General features: G+C 37.0%; 1 protein-coding gene across 1 annotated transcript in view; it reads left to right on the forward strand.

Moving 5' to 3' along the window:
• KIF14 (kinesin family member 14) overlaps positions 1 to 27036 on the forward strand; it is a 56127-nt gene that overhangs the window by 20718 nt on the left and 8373 nt on the right. The window contains exons 15-25 of the mRNA XM_045982078.1: positions 2183 to 2285; positions 3427 to 3587; positions 6059 to 6206; positions 7557 to 7709; positions 9304 to 9430; positions 13487 to 13580; positions 14178 to 14310; positions 15771 to 15871; positions 21082 to 21176; positions 23058 to 23282; positions 23458 to 23642. Coding sequence (XP_045838034.1) covers positions 2183 to 2285; positions 3427 to 3587; positions 6059 to 6206; positions 7557 to 7709; positions 9304 to 9430; positions 13487 to 13580; positions 14178 to 14310; positions 15771 to 15871; positions 21082 to 21176; positions 23058 to 23282; positions 23458 to 23642 — 1525 coding nt within the window. The remainder of the gene's footprint in view (positions 1 to 2182; positions 2286 to 3426; positions 3588 to 6058; positions 6207 to 7556; positions 7710 to 9303; positions 9431 to 13486; positions 13581 to 14177; positions 14311 to 15770; positions 15872 to 21081; positions 21177 to 23057; positions 23283 to 23457; positions 23643 to 27036) is intronic.

The raw sequence follows: 27036 nt of genomic DNA on the forward strand, positions 1-27036 counted from the left end.
GGATTGTTTGGCTTTTCTTAGTAATGTATAAGAGATCTCTATATATTCTGATTGCCAACTCTTTGTTTTATGTGTTGTATCTTTTTTCCAATGTGTGGCTTATCTTTTCACTCTCTTTTAGTGCCTTATGATGGATCAAAGCTCTTTGTTTTATTGTAGTACATAGCATCAGTCCTTTTCCATTACAACAATTGTGGTCTTTTTTAAGAAATCCTTTCCACACTGAGGTCATAGAGATGTTCTTTTAACTTTTCTTCTAGATGTTTTAAAGTTTTGTTTTCATATTTGAGCCCTTAAGTAGTCTGGAATTTTTTGTTTGGTGTGAAATAGGGGTCTGAATTCATTTATGTCTCATGTGAATAAGTAATTCTGCTAGTATCATATATTAAATAACTTCTTTTGTGATCTGAAGTGTTCATACAAAAAATTTCCCAGAACAGTCTTTTTCTTCTCACTAGTACTCTATAGTCTTAATTATTTGAGCTTTATAATGTCTTTATATCTGGTATGTATATCTCCTTCTTCTTCAAGTCCTTTCGTTCTATTAGTTAACAGTTTTCTGTAACAAATTTGTAGTATTATTTATACCAGTGGCAAAGATACGTGACATAATCCCAAAGTGTTAGGAGTCCAGTAGGGGAGTAGGAAGTCCTCTGCTTGCCTGGCACTCTGTATTTCCCCTTTTAGTACACTCATCACTATTGTCTTACTCACTACACCATGAACTTCATGAGCATTGGTTTCATATCTGTCTCCATTGCCGGGAACTATCTGGCACATGGGGGCTTAATGAAGAAAAGAACTTCAGTAACTATCAATGTATATTAATGTTACATGGGACTTGGCATTCTATTTTTTTTTTTAAGATTTTATTTATTATTTCTATTTTTTTAAAGATTTCATTTATTTATTTGACAGAAAGAGAGAGAGCACAAGTAGAGGAAGCAGCAGGCAGAGGGAGAAGCAGGCTCCCCCACTGAGCAAGGAACCTGACTTGGGGCTCCATCCCAGGACCCTGGGATCATGACCTGAGCAGAAGGCAGACACTTAACTACTGAGCCACCCAGGCGCCACAGGACTTGCATTCTTAATGCTTAGAAGTAAAATTCACTTCTAGCTTGAGCCAAAAAGATAAGCTTCCAGCATTTAAGCTGGGCATTGAAGGATGAGAGAGATAACATTCTTCCTCTGTTGGAGAAAGGACTCAAAAGAGAGAAGCTGATGTCAAGGCAAATTCAGGGTACTGATATGGACAATTAAGAGTAAGATGTTATTCTCATGAGGAAATAGTCATGGATAAAGAATGATGGTGGTGAAGCCAGATTGTGGAGGTTTCAGAATGGCAGGTCAAGGAGTTTTGATAGAGCTAAGAGAGAGAAGGAATCGGAACAAGTAGATCCTGTTGAAACCTTTACCTGGTTAAAACACTAGACTGGTGGGAGAGACACACTGGCAAGGGGTTCTTTCCAAATTATTTTCTCTAGGTGCTACAACTGAATGTTACTCTTTAATTATAGATCTTGGAGCCTAATCAACAGCTAGAGGTTTTGGATTGGGACTCAGCTTTTTCTGTAGCTTTTTCTTTTTCTGTTAAGTTAATCTAAAGATGAATTGGACTTTGGAGTGTCTTTCCTATTCTTGAAATAAAAAGACTTTAAGGAATATGTAACATTTATAGCTGATTTTCATAGTGTCAGGGTCTTAGCTAATTAGACGACTAAGGAGTGTGTTTTTATCTCCATGCTTTTCCTTTTCACGAGAGGAAAATGTTTATTTTTCTCTTCATCTTTAAAACTCATACATAAAACCAGAAATTAAAAAATAAAACACTTAAAAGTGTTTCATACATAGGTAACCATTGTCAATATTCTAATGTTTTTTTCCTTGAATTCATTTCATTTTATTTTTGAGGAGAAGGTTGGTATTTTTTTTTTTAAGTAGTTATAGTTAAAGTACATACAATGAAAATCCTTCCACCACTGATGGGTTGGAATTGCTCAGGCTTTTTTTGCCAAAACCTCAAAATGTAATTGGAGGAAAATAAAAGAATTTTAAGTTATTTTTGTCACAAATTGATATGAATCGTAACAGCAAAGGAATAATCCCAGCAGGATTATCTTGTATTGCCTTTTTCTTTTTCGTCTGTGCTGTAATTATAATAATGTACTTCTTATCTTAACAGTACTATAAAAAATTTTGATGGAATTGTGAGTATCATCCCAGTTGGAGAAGCAAAGACATATATAAATGGAAAACACATTTTGGAATCCACAGTATTACACCATGTAAGTTAGCCAGTGCTACAATCTAAAAAATTGTTTGACTTTGGGCAAGTTGTTTAATTTATGTGAGTCTCAGTTTTCTCCCCTGTAAGATAAGGTAGTAAACTAGATTAAAGACTTTACTTTTTTATTTATTTATTTATTTATTTATTTATTTGACAGAGAGAGAGAGATCACAACTAGGCAGAGAGGCAGGCAGAGAGAGAGGAGGAAGCAGGCTCCCTGCTGAGCAGAGAGCCCGATGCGGGGCTCGATCCCAGGACCCTGAGATCATGACCCGAGCCGAAGGCAGCGGCTTAATCCACTGAGCCACCCAGGCGCCCTTTACAGTTGTAAAATTCTCTTTTCTATTAATTCATTAATTACCTTCATTCATGCAAAGACAAAAGTTAAATCACTGTAAACCAGTACCTGAAGAGCCGACCATGAACAGCACCATTATATGTCCAGTAAAGAGCCGAGCTTTGGAAGTAAGCCCTCGTTATTTGCTATGTGACTTTTGAAAAAAGTTATTTAATTAGGGTGATTGTATATCACTGAAGTCAGGATACTGTTGAGAGCATTTGTAATAATTATATTAGGAGAAGGGCACCTGGCTGGCTCAGTTGGAAAAGCATGCAACTCTTAATCTTGGGGTCTTGAGTTTGAGCCCCATGCTGGGTGTACAGATTACTTAAATAAATAAAACTTAAAAAAAGCTACATTGGGAGAACAGGCAAAAATGAGTCTGTTGCAGGCAAACCAAGACTGTTGGTCACTTCATACATATCCTACCTTTCGGGGCAGGGGAGGATTAAATGAAATAATCTGTCTATAGTTCTTAACACAATGTCTGCAAATTGTAAGCTCAGTGAATGCCTATTTTTATTATTAAGCTCTGTGCTCTTTAACTTCCTCATTCCTAAAATCTAGATAATAATCTTATCTCACTGGGTTGTTGTGAGATATAAATGAGATCATGTATATATAAGTGTTTAACAGTGAGTGGCATATAGAAAATATTTAATAAATGTTAGTTGCTATGATTTTTGATGTTTATTATTACTAATATTAGACTGTATTGAATTGCTGAGCTTAATTTTTTTTCCCAGGTAAGTTTTTGATTCAGACTCACCTCAAGTAGTACATTTTTTGTGTGCTTTAGGGTGATCGGGTGATTCTTGGTGGAGATCATTATTTTAGATTTAATCATCCAGTAGAAGTCCAGAAAGGAAAAAGACCATCCGGTAGAGATACTCTTATAAGCGAAGGTCCAAAAGACTTTGAATTTGCAAAAAATGAGTTGCTCATTGCACAGAGATCACAGTAAGTATTCTTATTGGTATGAAATAGTAAGAATATGAGAGAGGTCTACAAGAAAGAGTTAATCATATCGTGCTAGTCTCCTCCAGTTAATTCTTTGGGTGCTAGTGTCTAGTGACATAATCTTTTCTCTTGGTACATTCATTCATTCAGCAGACATTAATTGAGCAGATATTATGTATCTGTCACTATACTAGAAATACAAAGAATAACTGAAATTTAGCTACTGTACTGGAGGAATTTATCATCTTGTGGGGCTGAAACGTAGTTGTGCCAGAGTGCCATGACAGAGTCCTGCACTATGTGCGGTTTATGGAGTGAGAGGTGACTCCTATTCCCGACCAGGAATCAGCAAAGTTTTCTAGGGGACAAGAAGACATCCCCTGGAATAGACTCCCAAGAGGCTGTTAGCAGTTAGCCAGCAGAACAGGGGTGTGTAAACTTTTTGTTTTCTTTGCCCCATTTTTAGCTCATGCAATATTGAGGATTTCTGATTTAAGCAATATCCTTTACCAGTTAATTGGTAAAGTATATGTAAAGAGTTAGGACTTTATCTTAAAGGATACAGAATCATTAAAAATTTTAGGCAGATAAGAGAGAGACCTGACGGAATCACAGTTTTAGAGCTCACCATGTCCCAAGTCTGGAGAACAGGAGAGAGGTGGAGCAAGTATAGCTGCAAATGCCGTTCAGAGATTGTAGAAGTAGAAGTACAGCGTGGTTGGGTCGGAGAGAGTACTACTGAGAAAGAACCAAGCACACCTGGTGACCAAAGAGGATGAAGGGATGAGGAATCAGAATAACTAGTATGGACTGGCCTAATCCTATTTTATCTTTTAAAAATTCTGAACTTGTTTCTGGTGTTTTTAAAAAAAATTGTGGTACAATATATGTAACATAAAATTCACTATTTTAACCATTTTAAAATATACATCTCAAGGATATTAATTATATTGACAGTGTGTACAACCGTCAAACTATTCATCTCCAGAACTTTTTTATCTTCCCAAACTAAAACTCTGTTGACATTCAACTGTGACTCCTCATAATCCCTCTTCTTGTTGTCCTACCCCAGGCCCTGGTTACCGTTAGCCTTCCTTCTTTTGATAGTTCTTTTTTCAGTGAAATTGGAGAATGGAAATTTCTCTACAGTGTAGTTGCTAAAGCATTGATTTTATTTTTTTTAAGGATTTTATTTATTTATTTGAGAGAGAGAGACAGAGACAGCAAGAGAGAAAACAAGTAAGGAGAAGCAGGCTCCCCACTGAGCAGGGAGCCTGGCGTGGGGCTCCATCCCAGGACCCTGGGATCATGACCTGAGCCAAAGCAATACGTAACTGATTCAGCCACTCAGGTGCCTCTAGAGCATTGATTTTATTGAGAAGAAAGACGCTTTCAGTTTTTTATACTCCTTGATGCTTTTCCCTTGTATATTGAGAGATGACAAAGCTAATTTAATGTTTTAACTTAACAAATGTCAAATTATTATAGATGGTTGAAAACACAATCTATTTTATCAGCTCTCATAACATTTTTAGAGTTATTTCAATGTTTTCCCTAACCTGTGATCTAAACATGAATTAAAAGTTATTGATATATGAAATAGAATTTTTGCTCTAATTATTACTAATCATAAAATACCCTTATTTGGGGGCACCTGGGTGGCTTAATTGGTTAAGCATACAACTCTTGATTTTAGCTCAGGTTATGACCTCAGGGTTATGAGACTGAGCCCTGTGTTGGGCTCTGGCTCAGTTGGAGTCTGCTTGACATTTTCTCTCACCCTCTCCCTCAGCCCCTACTGCACTGTGTACATGCATGCGCGTGCTCTCTCGCTCTCTCTCAAAAACAAAACAAAACAAAAAACCCTTATTTTGTGTTTTCTGTAATGTCAACTATATTGTTTACTACAATGTCAACTCTGTGTTTACTAATGTCAACTATAATGTTTACTACAACGTTCACTATGACATATTTTTATGTAACTTATTTTCTTAAAGATTAGAAAAATATAGGGACACCTGGGTGACTCATTCAATTAAGTGTCTGCCTTTGGCTCAGTTCATGGTCTCTGGGTCCTGGGATCAAGCCTCTCGTTGGGCTCCTTGCTCCTCAGGGAGCCTGCTTCTCCCTCTCTCTCTGCCGTTCTGCCATGCTTGCACTCTTTCTCTCACTTTATCTCAGATGGATAAAATCTTTAAAAAAAAAAAAAATTAGAAAAATATATTTACTTAAATATCAGGCATCTGCTATGGTAACTAAGAAATAAACAATTTTTCATCCTTTTATATTGTTTTGCATAAGGCATTCTAAAAGCAATAAAAATTTAAGAACACTGTTCACACAGTGTCAGAAATTTAAATGTTGAGTTTGAAATTTTTGTTTAAAGAAAACATTTTAATATGATTAAGAACTACTACAGTATATAAAGGATTCTTGACTATGTGTCCTGTGACTGTTTTGTTACTTTGTAGACTTGAAGCAGAAATAAAAGAGGCACAATTGAGAGCAAAGGAAGAAATGATGCAAGGAATCCAAATTGCAAAAAAAATGGCTCAACAAGAGCTTTCTTCTCAAAAAGCTGCATACGAAAGCAAAATAAAAGCATTGGAAGCAGAACTGGTAAAAGGCAGAACTGGTTTTTTTCTTTCTCTGCTTGTGCACCCTAAGTGATATATTGCCTATAAAATTGAGTATATCCCTAGAAAGAAACTGAAGGAATATCAAAGACTAGAGAGTCAAAGCCAAATGAGTCTCAGCCTTCTTAATTTTACTTTAGGAAGCAAGTTAGTAGTAGATAAATAGCTGTTGGAAGAAGAAGAAAAATAGAGAAGCTTCTGTCTTCTACCTACTTGAGCCCATGGCTCTTTCTCTGGTTTCTTGGTCATCTTGCATTCCCACAACCCATTTTAGAGGAGAGTGCTCTAGAAGGTTTGACTGGTGATACTTATTTTAAGTTAGATTAATCAAGCTGAATGAGATCGAAAAACTACAGGGGTAGTGGTGATGAACATTTTTTCATGTGTCTACATGAAAAAATGTTCATCATCACTAGCCATCAGGGAGATTCAAATTAAAACCACTTTGAGATACCACCTTACACCAGTTAGAATGACCAAAATTAGCAAGACAGGAAACAACGTGTGCTGGAGAGGATGCGGAGAAAGGGGAACCCTCTTACACTGTTGGTGGGAATGCAAGTTGGTGCAGCCACTTTGGAGAACAGTGTGGAGATTCCTCAAGAAATTACAAATAGAGCTTCCCTATGACCCTGCAATTGCACTACTGGGTATTTACCCCAAAGATACAGATGTAGTGAAAAGAAGGGCCATCTGTACCCCAATGTTTATAGCAGCAATGCCACGGTTGCCAAACTGTGGAAAGAACCAAGATGCCCTTCAACGGACAAATGGATAAGGAAGATGTGGTCCATATACACTATGGAGTATTATGCCTCCATCAGAAAGGATGAATACCCAACTTTTGTAGCAACATGGACGGGACTGGAAGAAATTATGCTGAGTGAAATAAGTCAAGCAGAGAGAGTCAGTTATCATATGGTTTCACTTATTTGTGGAGCATAACAAAGAACATGGAGGACATGGGGAGATGGAGAGGAGAAGGGAGTTGAGGAAAATTGGAAGGGGAGGTGAACCATGAGAGACTATGGACTCTGAAAAACAACCTGAGGGTCTTGAAGGGGCGAGGGGTGGGAGGTTGGGGGGAACAAGGTGGTGGGTATCAGGGAGAGCACGTACTGCACGGAGCACTGGGTGTGGTGCAAAAACAATGAATACTGTTACATTGAAAAGAAATTAAAAAAACAAAAAAAAACTACAGGGCAACTTTTCTATTGATGAGTCAATTTCTTATACATTGATTAAAGAAATGGACTCTTGTACATTTTTAATATTGTTTTTGAAAAAATATTATGTGTCTTTGTCCATAATTTTTTCTTATTGTTCTTTAAAGAAGGAAGAGGCTCAAAGGAAGAAAATGCAGGAAATAAATAACCAAAAGGCTAATGACAAAATTGAGGAATTAGAAAAGGCAAAACAGCAACTTGAACAGGAAATCTATGTCAACAAAAAGCGATTAGAAATGGAGACTTTGGCTGCAAAACAGGTAATTTCATTTTGTAAGCAGTTGGCTCTGTTCTGAGCAACAGCTAGAATTTTTTTTTTTTTTTTTTTTTTTTTTTTTTTTGGTAATGAACACACAGTACCTAAGAGGAGATGGCTGATTCTGGGTCTCCTGATGAGAAGGGCTCTACTTTTTCTTCTTCTTTTTTTTTTTTTTTTCTTTATTTGGCGGGGGGGGGGGGGGTGAAATCATTTTGTTTCATTTCATTTTTTTTTTTTTTTATGAAAAGGGCTCTTTTTGCCTGAAAGCTTACAACATGGTAATGCTCACAGCTCTGCTTACACATCATCACACAACCATTTTGAAAGAGACAGAGCTCTTATTTTGAGCGGTTCCATTACAGCTTTCCCTTTTTATGCCTCCACAATTATCCTGTGATCTATCAGCCCAAATAATGTAAATGAATGAAATAGTGCTAGGGTTCAACGTGTAGAAGGAAGAAAGACACAGCTCTTATACTGGGTCATATCCTCATGTCAGAATGAAGCATTATCCATCCATGGAAAGTGTGACCAGCAGTCTACTTGCCTGAGTGACTCCTAAGAGAACTCACAGGAGGGCGTTCATTACCCCAGTCATATGAGCTCAGGCCCCGAAGCTTTTATCATCTCAGTGAGGGCAGAGACATCTTCAGGGCTGACTCATATTAATCGAGTTCTGAAGACTGAAGTATAAAACCAGACTGTCAGTATTTTAATATCTTGAGTTACCTTTTTATCAACACTTTGGGTATTCTTTCTCCTTATGTTAGTGGTTGTAAAAATATGGTCTTTAGTCCAGCAACATCAGCATTACTGTTAGAAATGCAGTCTTAGGTCCCAGAACTCCTAAAATCAAAAACTCCGGAGGTGAGGCCCAGATCTATTCTAACAAGTTTTACATGGAATTTTGACAAATACTAAAGTGTGAGCAACATGGTTTTTCATCTCTGCTTTGATTCCTTATATCTTAACCTCAAAATTTGTCATTGAATAGCAATTTTATTTTTCTTTTTTCCAAGTTATATAGTGAAAGTGTTGGTAAAAGAAAATGCCTCTAGTAACCCCAAAGTTCTGATACTATAATATAGTGATAAGATGTGACTAATCAATTCTAGGACACAAAGTAGCTAGTGAACAACCTGAGAATTTTAGAAGAAAAAACAACTGTTTAAATCTTGAAAACAGTAATTATTAATGGGCTGTTATAAAGTCTTTGTGGCAAATAAGGTTTTTATGGTACCTTTTAAATTTAACTTTATTTGGTCAACAAATGTTCTTGAATATGGGCTCTTCTAAGCAGTTTTTTCTCTTTTTTTTTTCCCCAAAAGGTTTTTTTACTTCCTATCAATGGGAAGAATAAGATTAATTTATGTCATAAAAAATTCTAATGATTTTGTTATGGAGTCAAATTTTATACAGATACTTTATAAATCAGTTTTTAAAGGCCTTTTTTGCTTAATAAAACCTGTAAAACATGTATACTTAATAAAGCATACTGTAAAATGAAATTTAATTATGCTGTGCTATGTTATCAATTATAATTTCTCTCTTTGTGTATTTTCATGTATGGGTCTATGTGAATGACTATCAATTAGGCTTTAGAAGATCATAGCATCCGCCATGCAAGAATTCTGGAAGCTTTAGAAACTGAGAAACAAAAAATTGCTAAAGAAGTACAAATACTGCAGCAAAATCAATATAACAGAGATAAAACTTTTTTAAGTGAGTATATGATGCATTTTCTAAAATTTTACCCATGTTATTTCATATGATATAATTACTAAAATGTTAGAGTTGGTTGCCTTTGTATATTAAAAATGATTTATTTTGGATGTTGCTTTTTTGGATCTAAATAAATTTGTATGCATGATTGTTTCAGAATATTTAGTTTGTAGAATATTTAGTTACATAAGCAAATAGTAAATAAAATTTCAAGTGATACTTCAATGTGTAACATGTCTTCAAAAGTGCAATCTCTTTTTTTTAAGTGTTTTTTTTTTTTAAGATTTTATTTATTTGACAGAAAGATGCAGTGAGAGAGGGAACACAAGCAGAGGGAGTGGAAGAGGGAGAAGCAGGCTTCCTGCTGAGCAGGGAGCCCAATGTGGGGCTCGATCCCAAGACCCTGGGATCATGACCTGAGCCAAAGGCAGGCGCTTAACGACTGAGCCACCCAGGCGTCCCTAAAAATGCAATCTCTTATTCTAATTTTTTAGGTCTTACATCTAGACTGGGCATTGGGTACTTCCTCTTCTTTTTCACTTGAATCTTATTTTCTGTGTATACTTCTACATTGCTGTATGGGAACATGGCATGTTTTCAATGACTTTTTCTCATTATGGAAAATTTCAAACTGTAAAAGTAGAGAGATTGCTACAACAGACTCATATTTATCAACCAACTTCAGCAATTTCTAGCACATGTTTGGTCTTGTTCTGTCTGTACTCAGCCCCCCTGCCTCCCTGGACTGTTGTGAAGCAACTCCAAGACATCATTCCATTTGATCTGTAAATACTTTACTATATATCTCTACGTTAGATAAGGACTTTCTTCTCTCTTTCTTTGTCACTCTTTTTTTTTTTTTTTTTGAAGATTTTATTCATTTATTTGAGAGAGATCACAAGCAGGCAGAGAGGCAGACAGAGAGAGGAGGAAGCAGGCTCCCCACTGAGCAGAGAGCCCGATGCGGGACTTGATCCCAGGACCCTGAGATCATGACCTGAGCCGAAGGCAGAGGCTTTAACCCACTGAGCCACTCAGGCGCCCCTCTTTGTCACTCTTTAAGCATAACCATAATATTGTTAGTAAACCTGAAAATATTAATAATAATTTCTTCTACTCATTAAATTTCTAGTCTACATTCAAATTTCCTGGATTGTGTCATAAATTTTTTTTTATATCTTGTTTGTTTGAATCAAGATACAGACATGATTCCCACACATTGTGTTTGGTAGATATACCTTGTAAGTCTTATTTTATTTTTATTATTTTTTAAGATTTTTTTTTTTTTAGAGAGAGAGGGAGATGTGTAAGCTGCAGTGGGGGGCAGGGCAGAGGGAGAGAGAGACTCTCAAGCAGACTCTGAGCTGAACCAGAGCTTGATTCATGGCTCAATCTCAGGCCTCTGAGATCACAACCTGAGCCCAAATCAAAAGTCAGACATGCTTAACCAACTGAGTCACCCTGGTACCCCTACGTCTCTTTTATTTACATTTATTTTTCATTTTTATTAAGTAGTCTCTACATCCAAAGTGGGGCTTGAACTCACTACCCTGAGATCAAGAGTCACATGCTCTACCTACTGAGCCAGCCAGGCACCCCCATTAAAAAAAAAAAAAAAAAAAAAGATTTATTTATTTATTTATTTTAAAGAGAGAGCAAGAGCACATGTGAGTATGGGGAGGTTCAGAGGGACAGAATGCCCAAGCAGACTCCCTGCTGAGTACAGAGCCCAAAGTGACAGATCATGACCCATGAGATCGTGACCTGAGCCAAAACCGAGAGTGGGATGCTAAATGGACTGAGCCACCCAGGTGCCCCTTTTTAAGTCTCTTAATCCATAAATTTGCTTTTTCTTGTCTCTTTCTTCTTGTAATTTGCTTTTTGAAAAAATCAGGTTATTTATCCTGTAGTTTCCTACATTCTAGATCTTGCTCTTGTATCTCCATGGTGTTGCTTAACAGGTTCTTCTGCCCCTATATTCCCTATACAGTGGGGGTTATTTCTTCAGGCCTGTCAGATTCAGATTCAATTTTTAGCAAGAATTACCTGGTAGTTGTATTGTGTACTTTCTTTTTTTTTAAGATTTTATCTATTTATTTGACAGAAAGATAGCACAAGTAGGCAGAGCGGCAGGCAGAGGGAGAGGGAGAAGCAGGCTCTCTGCCAAACAGGGAGCCCGATGTGGGACTCAATCCCAGGATCCTGGGATCATGACCTGAGCTGAAGGCAGCCGCTCAACCGACTGAGCCACCCAGGCGCCCCATGTATTGTATACTTTCTATATCTTCTATTTTTTAATACATTTGAAATTATTAATGCTTGTTATATCTGTTGTGAGAGGTAAATAAATACATTGACTAATACATCTTTTTATTCTTCTTAAAGCCTAAAAACAAGACCTTGCAATGAATACTTGACTTTTTTATCATGTATATAATGAATTTTACCCTTTCAAAAAAGTGTTCTAATGGAAGATTGGTGATAAGTTTGGATGATAAAGAAGATATGTATGATAAAATCTTAATTTTTAATTAGGAAAATGGAATTGTGGCCTACACTCTTCCCTTTTTTGTTTTGATATCCTGAAATATATGTTGGTTTAAATTTTCAGGCAAAATAAAATAGGATTGTGGCTCTATATAATTAAGGCTGTAGTATGCCTTACCCAGTACTTTAAACAAATTAGAAATTACAAAAAAATAAATCAGAGGGGCGCCTGGGTGGCTCAGTGGGTTAAGCCTCTGCCTTCGGCTCAGGTCATGATCTTAGGTTCCTGGGATCCAGCCCCGCATCAGGCTCTCTGCTCAGCGGGGAGCCTGCTTTCCCCCCCACCTCCCCCACCCCCTGCCTACCTCTCTGCCTACTTGTGATCTCTCCCTCAGCCAAATAAATAATAAATAATCTTTTAAAAAATTTTTTTAAAAATTTGGGAGCACTGGGTGTGATGCCAAAACAATGAACACTGTTATGCTGTAAATAAACAAATAAAAATAAATAAATAAATTTAAAAAAAAATTTGAGAGCTAGTATCTTAATGTACACATTGGGTTGAATGATAGATGATTCCTTTTTTTTTTTTTTTAATTTATTTTCAGCGTAACAGTATTCATTGTTTTTGTACCACACCCAATGCTCCATGCAGTACGTGCCCTCCCTATTACCTACCACCTGGTTCCCCAACCTCCCACCCCCTCCCCTTCAAAACCCTCTGGTTGTTTTTCAGAGTCCATAGTCTCTCATGGTTCACCTCCCCTTCCAATTTTCCTCAACTCCCTTCTCCTCTCCATCTCCCCATGTCCTCCATGTTCTTTGTCATGCTCCACAAATAAGTGAAACCATATGATAATTGACTCTCTCTGCTTGACTTATTTCACTCAGCATAATTTCTTCCAGTCCCGTCCATGTTGCTACAAAAGTTGGGTATTCATCCTTTCTGATGGAGGCATAATACTCCATAGTGTATATGGACCACATCTTCCTTATCCATTCGTCCATTGAAGGGCATCTTTGTTCTTTCCACAGTTTGGCGACTGTGGCCATTGCTGCAATAAACATTGGGGTACAGATGGCTCTTCTTTTCACTACATCTGTATCTTTGGGGTAAATACCCAGCTCCCCTTTCTCCACATCCTCTCCAACACACGTTGTTTCCTGTCTTGCTAATTTTGGCCATTCTAACTGGTGTCAGGTGATATCTCACCTGACAGATAGATGAGATGACTCCTTCTAAAAAAAAAATAAATCAGAAAAAATTCTTTAAAGATATTAGAAGACAAAGCATTGTCTTTGGCATTTCTTCTCTTATAAAATCCTTTCTGTATCAACTTTCTACATCACTTACAGTTTTTTTCTGTGTCTCCACAACTGAAAGACGTCATTTTCTATGAAGAATACTTTACTTCAGGCTTGAGTAAAAGTTACTCAAATATTTCCCTTACTTTCTGCAATAGTTAAAACCATTTATTTTAAATGAATTTTTTCCCCAGGAATTCTGCCTAGTGATATAAGTCAGGGCTCATATGTGTTTTTTGATAATCTCTGTGTGTTTTCTACTAGTTCAGACAAATTGGAGCTCCATGAAACTCTCAATGATGATTCAGGAAGCCAATGCCATCAGCCACAAATTTAAAAAATGTTATGTTTTTGGCAGGTGAGCAATTTCTTAGCCTAATTATAAAGTAGTTCTTTGTTTTAAACTAACTGACCTTCATATGATTGCTTTCTAAATTTGGTTTCTGCAAAGACATAGAACCTACGTGACCTTTCTAGGAGAGAACAGTATCAGAATTCCCAGTGACACATTTGGACTCCCCTTTCAGAGCTCACCCTGGAGTAAAAGACTTTCAATAATTAGCATACCATACTAAATACACTAAGTATGTTTATAAAATATACTTATTTTATTAAAATATACTTATTTGTTAATATAAGTATATTTTATTTGTTAATATAAGTATATTTTATAAACAGAATAATTTAGACGTTTTAGGAATTTACTGATTTTCTTTTGAGTTGCAAACTTACTAATATTACATGTTTGGAAAGAAATATACCTAATTAGAATATGATTTTTAAAATTCTTATATAAGAAGTTATTTTTATATAGTATATACTAGACAAGATTTTTTTACTATAATAAAAATGCTTAACAATGGAAGATTTAATCAGTGGACTTTTAATTCAGAAAACTCTTATAAATGGGTATGTATGTTTTAGAATAAGCATTTTTCTTTGGTCTTTTTTTCAGACATGAGGTATCAGATAAAGGAAGTAATTCTGACACTTATGTTCGGGTTCGTAACCTACAACTAGGGATCTCAACTTTCTGGAGTCTGGAAAAGTTTGAATCTAAACTTGCAGCAATGAAAGAACTTTATGAGGTTTGGAATATTATTAAGACCTTTGTAAAGTTTTTGAAATAAAAAATATACAAGTGACGTGTTCTTAGTAAAGAAACTTTGGCAAATAAAGGAAAAGGCAATTTACATTACCCAAACCAACCAATAGTAACAATTATGTATGTTTACGTTATTTTTGCCTGTAATTAGATGGGGTCTTATTAATTCATTTTAATATAGGTTTACCTGTAATTGAGAAATTTAGTGCTGAATCTGTCCACAGTTACACTTGTGTGTTTTCAAAATTTTACATTTAAGCTTAAGAGAAGAAAAAATTTGATAGACATAAAGCACTTTGCATCATTTGTCATTATCTTCAATGCCTGTAATGTGCATTTTTACATAATAACATTTTCCCATTGCTGTGCTTTTTGGTGTTATCAATTGTTTTCTATTTTAATAGAACTAAAAATATCCCCTGCACATATTGGTTTTTAATATCTTACAACAAAAACACTGTACTGAAGTCATTTGATCATTCTTGCCTTGTCGTATACATTAAAATATGGTAGATGAGTTACCTCCGTTATTATCTTACTTCCTACTTTCAACTGTTGAAATATTCTTCGATTATTTTTCTATATAACTATACTATTTCTGAATCAAGTTCTAAATGTATAGTATTTTGCTTGAACTTTAATTAATATTACTCTAAATACTTAAAATTTGGGTTATTATCATGATTAATATATTCAACCAGGGAGTGACTGAATCTTAATGTTGTCAGAGTATTCTTTTATTTTTCTACTGAGGATTTATCTTTTTTGTTTTTACTGTCTTCTAAATCCCAAGTTTATGTTTTTGAATCATTTAATGATTTCTGTGCTTTTTCTGTGATAGCACTCTTTCAACATAATTTCTAGCATCATGTGCTTGATTTTTTTGTTTTGTTAAGAATGTGATATTTTTAAGATTTTATTTATTTGAGAGAGTGTGAGTGGGAGAGGGGCTCAGGGAGGGAGTGAAAGAATCCTCAAGCAGACTTCCTGCTGAACACAGAGCCCAATGTGGGGCTCAGTCCCAGGCCACTGAGATCATTACCTGAGCTGAAATGAAGAGTTGGATGCTTAACTGACTGAGCCACCCAGGGGCCCCAGGAATGTGATATATTTAGACTTCTGTCAGATAACCTGTAATTTTGCTAATTTTTAATTTTAAATACAACAAATTTAAATTTTTGTTTTCTCTTAGTTGCTAAACATGTTTTTAAAGATTTTGTTTATTTATTAGAGAGAGAGAACATGAGCAGGTGAAAGGGCAGAGGGAAAGGGAGAAGCAGACTCTGCTGAGCAGGGAGCCCAATGTAAGACTTGATCCCAGGATCCAGCGATCATGACCTGAGCTGAAGGCAGATGCTTAACCCCATGAGCCACCCAGATGCCCTAGTTGTTAAATATTTTTTAACGTAAACTAATAGAAACCATATATTTTATTTTTCTTAGAGTAATAATAATAACAAGAGTGATGATGTCTTTTGTGATCCTGAAGATGAATGGGAACCTGACATTACAAATGCACCAGTTTCTTCCTTTTCTAGAAGGAGGTAAAGACATTTTGTTATTGTTTTTTGTTGTTGTTGTTGTTGTTCTGGGTATGTATGTGTAGATAGATAGAAAGATAGTTCCTTTAAAATAAGGAAATATCTATTGTCATAATGGATATGTCTGTGCAGAGAACTGAGTAATATAAGAGAAATAGTATGTTAGTGATTAAATTACAGCACTTGAGGCATTAAATTATCAGTCAGTAAGAATGGGAAGAAAATGGTCAGCATCTCACCATGTAAGTCTTTAAGAGTGACTTAGAATAGCATAAATCTAATTTCCTATAAAAATTAATAGTGTTTATTACTTTTAAATTACCCTTTTTCAAGAACTTGGCATATTCTATGATATTTTATTGCAAGTTATAAAACTTTAAATGCTGTCAAGTTCGTACGAGCACCACAGAAAAACAAATATGGTGATAGAGAACTTCTATATGTGACAAATGCTGCTTATTAACTAAAACCATAAAAGACTTCCACAGTGAATAGATGTTTTTCAAGGAAAAACTAGTTCTGTTTAGACCTCAGATGCTTAGATTACAGAGGAGCAAAATGGTATAATAGAAAGGCCTTGGTCTTGGAACCAATTTAGCTGTTTAGTTTGGTTTTTAAACAAAGACTTCTTTTTAAACAAATACTTCGTTTGGTTTTTAAACAAGACTGCTGTCTGCTATGTCTTGAGGATACAAAGATGAATAAAAAATACTCTCTGTCCCCAAAGACCAGGAATAGAAGAGACTAGAAGAACAGTTGATAAAGACCCAGAATTGGGTCAGGCAGAAGGACTGGAGAGAAGTATAGTTTTATACACATTCAAGAGGAAGATTGAATAAGGACGTGACTAGCTGTGGGGTTGAGGGTGATAAGGGCTCAAGGATGAATCCTGGTCTAACAGGGGTACCTGGTTAAAGGAAGGTAGTGTTCCCAGACATGGAGGGTCAGATGAACTTATTTTTGAACACAATGAGTTTGAGTTCCCGGGGAACATCCAAGTGTATACATTCAGGTCTAGAACATGGAAGGAAGGATTTAAGAATTTTCAGGAGGTTAGAGTCCATGGCATTCTCCATCCAACAGAAGCATCATCATTATCAAGAACATTTACTTAGTGCTTGCTGCGTATTATCTCAGGTAGTTCTTACACAAAACTATGAGATCAGTGCTGTCCTTACCCACCTTTTACACATGAAGACGCTGAAGATTTAAAGAGGTTATAAGTTGTCCAAACTCACAGAGCCGATAAAGGAAGAGCCGGCCGTCAAATCCACGTTTGAGTGACTGTAAAGATACTGATTTTTCTTGATCACTATGCCACATTGCCTCTCTGTTGCATATGAAAGAACAGAATCTTTCCGGTTAAATTCTTTTTTTCCCCCACCCACTTCATCATCACCTTCAGCTGCAGCTCAGAATCCATTTGGGTTTCCAGACCTTTTCAGGCCTTTCTTGTTTTTGACTATGATTTTTTAAACTCATTTTAAAAATTTCAAAGAGATGGAACTACTTTAGAGAGATTTCTTCCTCCTATTACTTCTGTTCTATGTGCTATATGGTAACTGCTAAGCTACAGTAGGAAATAGCCAAGAAACAATAATCGATACATGTTATCTTATGTGTTATATACATACCAGCTGTGTATTTCAAGCTGAAAGAAATCAAGGCATGTCCTTTAAACAGATTCTGAGTTTCTTGAACACAGGATATATATCTGTATCCCTTATAATGTATTATAATAAAAAAGTCATAGGCTCATGTCAGCGTCCTGGGTTCTAACTTTTTTTCATTAAGTTTTTAATTTCAATTCCAGTCTAGTTAGCATACAGTATCATATTAGTTTCAGGTGTGTAATAGAGTGATTTATGCCGAGTGTACCCAGGGGCAAGTGACATTACATCTTTAGGCTTCAGTTTTCTCATCTCTAAGATGGAGACAGTAATACATTTCTACAACGTCTATTGCTAAGTTTAAGTGAGGTCATATATAAAAACAATTGCTTCTTCTGCTACTTCTGCTATGACCACCCTGGGACTAATGATGATGTCGTGAAGTAGTTGTAAGGATTTGTAAGTATGTAGAACTTCCACCGCAGTGGATAGGTGTTGAATAAACGGCAGTTCTTATTATTGGGTGTTTATATGTGCTAAATAAGATTAAATCTTGGAATACAGAGATGATATTATTTCTTTTTTTTTTTAAGATTTTATTTATTTATTTGACAGAGAGAGAGATCACAAGTAGGCAGAGAGGCAAGCAGAGAGAGAGAGAGAGGAAGAAGCAGGCTCCCCATTGAGCAGAGAGCCAGATGCGGGGCTCGATTCCAGGACCCTGGGACCACGACCCAAGCTGAAGGCAGAGGCTTTAACCCACTGAGCCACCCAGGCGCCCCGATGATCTTATTTCTGATTTAATACCAGTGATATCTTTAGGTGGTATCTTCAGATTATTTATCTTGAAGATTTCAGAACAGTGTTGGGTTCTCCAAAATGAGCTAAAAAATGGCCTGTGGGGGAAATTAGATAGAAGGGCTTGGGTACGTAAGCTCACCCAAAGTAACATAAGCCTCCCCCAAATTCAGACCAGAACTACAAATTCATCAGAGGGTGATTCATAAATCCCTTTAGATTTTATAATACTGGTTTCGTATTGTATTTTATTATAAACAGATACAAACTTGGTGTACTTAGAATTATGGATCACAGTATGTTTAATGAACATTAGTGAGCAATGAGATGAGTGAAATAGGTGAAGGGGATTGAGGGTACGCTTGTGATGAGCACCGAGCAATATATAGAATTGTTGAATCACTGTTTTCACTATATTGTACACTTGAAACTAATGTAACACACTACATGTTAATTATACTTGAATTTTTTAAATTAATTAAAAATATATAATGAACTTAAAATTTTTAGCTTATTGAAAGTTGGTGATCTACATGTTATTTTCTGCTAACCTCTAGGTTAATAACTAGGGAACCAACAAAAGTTTAAATTATTACCAGAAAATTAAAACTTCTTTTGATATTTTGAAATTAGTTGTTTTCATGTGGTAGAGATGTTTTCTTGAGAACTTCTAAAATTTAAAACTATCATATTTTTCTTAAAAAATGAATTGCTCTTGTTCAGAGACCTTGTATATGAAGTTTCAGCCTTGTAAGAATGTTTATGACAGAATTGTAAACTCTGAGAATGTCTGCGGGTAATGGAAACACTGACAGATTCTTAATTATGGAACCGTTACCGGGCAGCAATACACCATAGCCGCTCTGCAATGAAATACACTGGTTTGGATGCCTATAAATTGTGATTCGTTCTGTGGACAGTTAAAAGTAAAACTTCTCCTGAGGTTAAGCAAAAATTCTTTGAAAGTAATGTGACAGGCATTTCGTTTGAGTTTAAACATTGTTTAACTATGATAGTGTTAGAAGAATAAATTTCCCTGGTTTAGACTTCTGTAATGTACCCTTCCCTTTCATCCCTAAATACCAAAAAATGTTACCTTTGAGGATTGATATTTCTTCTTCCTATTATCAGTCATATTGAGGGTTGATATTTCCTTTCCCCGTTATGAATCGTATTTCTGTGTTTTTCTTGTAGGAATTCATGGGGGAAAATATATTTGAAACATTTAGATGACTCCAGATGGAATATGTTTTTGTTTAATCATCTTTTCAACAAATGGGATTTTTCTTTGGCTGACAGTGGTGGAGAGTTCTGTTAGGAAAAAGACTTCAAAGGATCCCCTAGATTTAGATCCAGGTCACAGCTCGAGGAGCTTCACTGATACAATGAGGGCTGGAGTTGGCATTTAGAAAATTGACAGATGAATGGCAACATGGAAGAAGGCTGCTTTTTCCCGTAGCAGTTAAGAAAAATGAATAACAGCTAGACAGCCAGTCACACTCCAGGCAGAGATCTGAGTGGTTTTATAGGCTGAGGGGGAAGAGGCAGGGGAAAGAGAGAGTGAAGATAGAGTCATTCCCTCCCTTTGTGTTACTGCTACACTTCACAGGCATTCTGCTTTTCACACTATGTAGCAAGTGCTTACTTGAATGTTTTTTTTATGTAGATCATCTCCTTGTTTAGAATCCTCACCAGGCGAATCTCAGCATAAAATCCAAGCTTCCTTAATTGGCATTAGGGTCAGCCTTGGGCTGGCATCTTCGTACCCCATAGCGGTCCCTCCTGCTCCTCTCCGCTGTCCTACTGCAGTCCTTCTGAATCTCACTCTGTCCTTGAATGCACCATACTTTTCTCTGATCACCGGGGCTTCCCACATCCTGGTACCTGTGTCTGAACCACTGTTCCCTCCTTCCTAAACCTGCCTCCCTGTTGGGCTAACTCCTGTGCATCCTTCAGGGTCATTGTCCCAGGAGCCCCTCACTCCTCCCCACTGACTCCTTGGGCCAGGTCAAGTTCTTCTGCAGCAGAGCATGCTCTGCTCTCATGGCACATCACGGTGTTGTAATTGTTTGCCTAATTTCTCTCTTTTCCTATGGACCTTAAGTTCATGAGTCCAGAAACCATGTTTCCTGTGTTTAAACACAGTATTTAGAACCTGTAAATAGGAGTACTCTGTAAATATGTATCCCATTTAGTTAATTTAATTATATGCTTAGAACAATACCTATCAATAGTAAAGTTCTTGCTTAGTAAACCAAATGAATTTAACTATTTATTGATGAAAATGTTTCCACAGGAAACACACACCTGCGTACCCATTTTCTTTAGAGAATTAAGAATATTTTGTTTGAGATTTTATTTATTAATTTAAGAGAGAGCAGGAGAGAGAGAGAGCACAAGTCGCGGGGTGTGGGGCGGCAAGGGAGAAAGACAAACAGGCTCCCTGCTGAGCAGGGAATGCAGTGCGGACTCGAACCCAGGACCCTGGGATGATGACCTGAGCTGAAGGCAGATGCTTAACCGACTGAGCCACCCAGGTGCCCCAAGAATATTTTTTTAAAGATTTATTTATTTGAGAGAAAGAGAGCATGCCCGTGAGTTGGGAGAAGGGCAGAAGGAGAAGGAGAAACAGACTCTTCACTGAGCAGGGAGCCCTGTTTGGGGCTCCATCCCAGATCCTGGGATCATGACCTGAGCTGAAGGCAGCCGCTTAACTGATTGAGCCACCCAGGTGCTCCAAGACTATTCTTAATATTGTTATTCCATGTAGTATAACCACTGATCTTATGGTTTATCTTTTTTTAGGAGCAGAAGCTTGATGAAGAATAGAAGAATTTCTGGTTGTTTACATGATATACAAGCCCACCCAATTCAGGATTTGCATTCTTCCCATTCATCAGGTATTTTCTCATCACATTTTCTTGTATACTGAGAAAAGTATCAAGGCTTATCATTTACCAGCACAATAAAAGGTTATATATCTGTGGTATCAACTTGTTTATTCAGTATTATTTGAGAGTAAGATGTTTTACAAAAGTAATTTTCGGGACGCCTGGGTGGCTCAGTTGATTAGCTGCCTTCAGCTTAGGTCATGATCCTAGGGCACCTTGCTCAACAGGGAGCCTGCTTCTCTCTCTGCCTCTGCCTGCCACTTTACAGGCTTATGCACTCTCCCTGACAGATAAATAAATGAAAATCTTAAAATAAAAAAAGTAATTTTTCCAGGTAAATTAAAGCTGTCTCTTTAAGGGCCATATTTAAAAATTAAAGAAAATGCAAGAGCTCTTTGCTCATTTCTAGTTTTCAAAGAGGGAAACAAACCATGTGTGCCTTTAGTATGGACCTGCCCAGGCAGCCACGGGCTGAGGACGGTGCAGTGTGCAGATTTGGGAAGTTGAGCAAGTGTCCTAACTTCTCACCTTAAGTGCCGTATTTTTAAACCAGAGTTTTGCAATGCTTTGTAAAGTGTTGATGTTGGATTTTAGAATGCATTAGCATCATTATCTTACTGAAAAAAGAACATATTATTAACTATTCATGGTGACTAGAATATAATCACTATTATCCTACAGTGGTAGAGCTTTGCATTTTGTAGCTTTTCTTTTTTCTCTTCCCAAATCAAGTTCTTATCTTTGGCCTACCCTCTTATTTATTTATTTATTTTTTAATATTTTTAATGATTTATTTATTTGCGAGAGAGAGAGAGCATGAGAGGAGAGAGGTCAGCTGGAGAAGCAGACTCCCTGCTGAGCAGGGTGTCTGATGTGGGACTCGATCCTAGGACTCCAGGATCATGACCTGAACAGAAGGCAGTCACTTAACGAACTGAGCCATCCAGGCGCCTCCTACACTCTTTTTTAAAAATGCTTTTTATTTTGTTTTGTTTTTTAAGTAAACTGTACCCCATACATGGGGCTCAAACTCACGACACCAAGATCAAGAGTCACATGCTCTAATGACTGAGCCAGCCATGTTCCCCTGTCCTAGACTCTTAATAGTCTCCACCCTTTCCTTTATTCTACCTTCCTTTTAGTTTGGTGTTTCATCATCTATGAACCTGGACCAAAAAAATAACCTTGTTTATTAAATGAGAATCATTATAATCATGAGTTAGCATTCCAGTATAGAGTTATTACCAGAGTCTCCAAATTAGTTCTACAATGTGTTTCCATTTACTTCTGGTTTGGATAGTGCTTAGAAAATTAGCCTGAAAGTCTGTCTCCCAGAGATGTGATTGATATATTAACTGTACATAATAATTGGCTTTGGCCTATTTTGATTACAGTATGCCTAGAGAAGGAACTGATTTAAAGTAGAGCTACTGAGACATTCCTTTTAATAGAGTTTGCTTTAGTATTGTCTACACGTTCAGCTTGCGAATTAATTAATTTATATTATGATATTTATATTTATTCTATTTATATTATTTTTTGTGTAACTACCATTGTTTTCACTAATTTCAGAGTTTCTTAGGTGTTTCCCAAAAGTCAATAAGGAAGGAGAGTAAACCAGTGGTTGCTTAGTTGATTTGCATTGTCTATTATTTGTATTGTGGTTGAGGAACTACTAACTTATGGGTTGACTCCATTGACAGATGAGTTGACTCCTTTATAAAATTGTGTTTTCACTTAGGCTTATTGAAGTAAAAATGCATTGAAATAAGAACAGCCTACTTTGAATTTACTGACAAATGAGTCTATAATATGCTTGTGTTAATACATTTATTTGAAAGTATTGTGCCTGAAAAGTAGGCTTAAGATGGCTATTTTCTACCAATACAGGATTACTGGAGAAATCGAGCCCTATTTACTCAAGTTCAGCAGAATCTTTTCTTCCTGGAATTTGCAAAGAATTGATTGGGTCATCCTTAAGTTTTCTTGGACAGAGTTATGATGAAGAAAAAACCATGGCAGACAGTCTGATGGATAATTTTCTTAAAATTTATCACGGGCTATTTGCCATTTCCAAAGCTCATGAAGAACAAGACGAAGAAAGTCAAGAAAACTGTAAGCAAACTTACAGCTTTTATTAACTTACATGAATGATTATTTTCTGCACATTACATATTCTTTTGAATGACTGTCACATTTTGCATGCATTTTCTGACTTTAATGGTGATCATATTTGAGTTCTTTTATCTGGAGATTATTTCTTCCAGTAATTTTCCTTCTTTCCTCAAAGTGTTTTCTTCTGATCGAGCAACCCAGTCACTTGCAATCCAGGTCACAAGTGCTTTTGAGCAGATTGTGGTGCTAATCAAACACTGGCTGAATGAAATTCTGCCTTGTATCAGCGCAGCAAGGCTTGAAGATGAATTGAGACAAGAGATCAAAAAACTAGGAGGCTACTTACAGTTATTTTTACAGGTAAATTGCTTTGCTGATTATCATTTGCAGAATTCATTTATTCAGCAAGTATTTATTGACCTACTGTCAGCATCTTCCCCAAAATTAGATCTGTAGAATTTTCAGAAGTGATTTCTGTTTTATAATTCTGAAACTGTGGTTATCTATAATTGTTTATTATTTATGGCTTCTGTGCCAGGCACTGAGAGTTCTCAGTGATTTACAAATATTAACTCATTTAAATCTCAATAACTTCAGAAGTGGGTACGGTTATTAATCACCATTTTATAAATGAAGGAATGGAGGTACAGGGTATGTAGCTTATCCAGTGTTACAGGCATAGCCGGTAAGTGATAGAGTTAGGATCTGAACCCAGGCAGGCTTGGGCCCAGAGTTCACGCTCTTTACTATGCATATTCTACTATGCTAATCCTCAGTAATGGCTATGGGGTAAAAGGCAAAGTCTTTTTCTGGTTGTTTGTTAGATTTCAGCTTATGCTGAATTAGTCACAAGCCCAGTGATGCATAGGCAAGGAAAATAATTTTTTTTCTGTTTACCTTATATCAAGTGAGATTAGACTTGGCTCTGAAGAAGAAGTAAGCTAAAAGCTTACTCTCTGTCATATAAAATCTGGCAGTAGGCATGGTGGCTCTGCTCCACTCCTTGAGATCCAAGCTCCTTCCAATATACCTTTCTACCAAGCCTAAAGCATGGCCCTTTATTTCATGGTCCACCAGAGTGGGGGAGCTCTGTCTGAGTTCAGTGCAGCGGGATGGAAGAAGTGACAAAGAGGAGAAAGGCCAAACTTCTTTTAAGGGTAGTTTCTGGAAATTTCCATATGCCATTTCTCTTTATATATCTTTGGCCCGAACTTCATTAAATGACCATATCTAGCTACAAGTATTATTGGGAAATGTACTTTTTATTCTGGACAGGTATGTACCTAGTGCAAAAATCAAGAATGCTATTACTACAGAAGAAGTGGGGAATTTGATATTGGATAATACCTAGTCACCCACCATTTCAGTGAACTCCTCCGTAAGAATTCTTTGAATAGGTGCACCTGGGTGGCTGAGTCAGTTAAGCATCCAACTCTCAATTTCAGCTCATTTTATGATCTCAGGGTCATCGGATCACGCCTTGTGTCAGGCTCTGTGTTTAGTGTAGAGTCTGCTTAGGATTTTCTTTCTCTCTCTCCCTCTGTCTGCCCTGCCCCTGCTTGTGTATATATGCATGTGCTCTTTCTCTCTAAATAAATAAAATCTTAAAAAAAAAATTCCTTGAATATATAAGGGGAACAGATATAAATATCAAAAGGGATAGGTTTCAGTTTTTTAAATGGGTGACTTGGATTCATAACAAAATATTCTAGAATGTTGAACAAATCTTACGTTACTGTGCCCACCAAGAGACTTTCTACATTCTATTATTGTGGTAGAAGTTAGTTGTATCAAATACTTCCGGGTGGGCTATTTACTTGATAGGATTTGGAAAAGTTTGTTTGATTGAGTAGTCTCACTAGTCAAATGGAAATCAAACATTTATTTTTAAAAATTTTTAAAAAGATTTTATTTATTTATTTGAGAGAGAGAGAGAGAGAGGAGAAGGTCACAGGGAGAAGCAGACTCCCCTTGGAGCTGGGAGCCCAATGCAGGACTAGATCCCGGGACTCCAGGATCATGACCTGAGCTGAAGGCAGTCACTTAACCACTGGGCCACCCAGGCACTCCAAACGTTTATTTTTAATTGTCCATTATTCTTCCCTAGGAGGTCTTTCTGGGTTTCCCCACAACTTGGTTAGGCATTTCTCTTATTTGTTTTTCAGATAACCTTGTGTTTTACCTGTTATGCCTTTTAATATAACATCTCTATAAGCCCACACACCTCAATGGGCAGTTAGCTTTGGGCAGTTAGAGCGGCTTAGGTGTCTTTTTTCACGAGGACTCATCATATGAAAGATGCTCAGTTGGATACTTGTTATTGAATTAATTATAAATTCACACTGGATGAAGGATCACTTTGGATATAAGCAGTAAGGAAACAGAACGACCCTAGGACAGAGAGGTGGGCCTCAAACTGGTATGGGTGAAGTAATAGATGAAGGAAATGTTCTGATAGCACAGAGTCATGAAGATGAAGGCTGGCCAGAGAGCAATGTTGGGGAGCCAAAGCCTGACAGTCTGACTTATGCTTGAGCCTGGAGAAGGAAGCTAGTCAATGGGTTGTGGTGGGAAGAGAGTGTGAGGTATACTTAGTTGGCTCTTAGATGTCAGAGGTAGTTCAGGAACAAGAAAAAACCCCAAAACCCATTATTGACATTTGGAAACCCAGTGTTTGAACCCATGCTAAATTAGTTCTATGTCCTTTGGCAAATTGCTTAACTTTTTAAGCTCCCCATTTTCTCTTTGGGAAAATAAAAATAACAGCGCCTATCTGACAAGGTTGCTATGAGGACCAGATGGATGGATGTTATAAGAAAGTGCCTGTTAGAGTAGCTGGTGTGTAGTTTCTTTCCTTCTTTTCATTCTCTAGGAAGAACACTTTGAACGTAACTTAGGAGTTGTGACCTATAGCCTTATGGGAAAGGTTTTATGTAAAGAATCAAGGATGGAGAGAACAGGTGACTTGAAGGGGAGATTAGACCAAGCTCAGGAAAGACTTATGTTAAATTGGCAAAACTGAATTTAGTGACTACACTTCCTACCTAAGTGTGGTTTGAGAATTCTTACCTTGTAGCAGTATTATAAGCATAGCCTAGAAAGCAAGCCAAGAGAAGTATTCTGAAGAATCACTGCAGTTGGCAGGTAAAAGAAAGAAAATCTTGGGGGCCTGGGTGGCTCAGCCGTTAAGCGACTGCCTACTGCTCAGGTCATGATCCCAGGGTCCTGGGATCAATCCTTGCATCGAGCTCCCTGCTCAGTGGGAAGCCTGCTTCTCCCTCTCGCACTCCCCCTGCTGTGTTCCCTCTCTTGCTATGTCTCTGTCTGTGAAATAAATAGAATATTAAAAAGAAAGGAAGGAAGGAAGGAAGGAAGGAAGGAAGGAAGGAAGGAAGGAAGGAAGGAAGAAAATCTCAGTGTGGGGCAGGGGAGGCACGCTTCATTCCTCTTGGGCATGTGTTCTCTGGTGTAGAAGGATTGCTTTCCCCCCTTTTGCTTCCCTTTCCTCTTCCTTCTCCCCTGATAAGAGAAAGTATCTTTATTAACCATCTGTCAGATGGCTACTAGGAGAGGAAAAGTTCAAAGGTAAAAAAGAGCCACATTTTGTTCCCTTTTCTGGTGTGTGGGGCATTCACTCATCGCTTCTGTCTTCTATTTAGTTAACTGCATACTTGTCTTATGTCTCCTATTAGCATGTGGGGTGTTTGGGTGTAGAGGCTATATCCAAATCATTGTATCATTGTTAATAGCTATA

This window comes from Meles meles, chromosome 17 (assembly GCF_922984935.1).
Source record: "Meles meles chromosome 17, mMelMel3.1 paternal haplotype, whole genome shotgun sequence".
NCBI lineage: Eukaryota > Metazoa > Chordata > Mammalia > Carnivora > Mustelidae > Meles > Meles meles.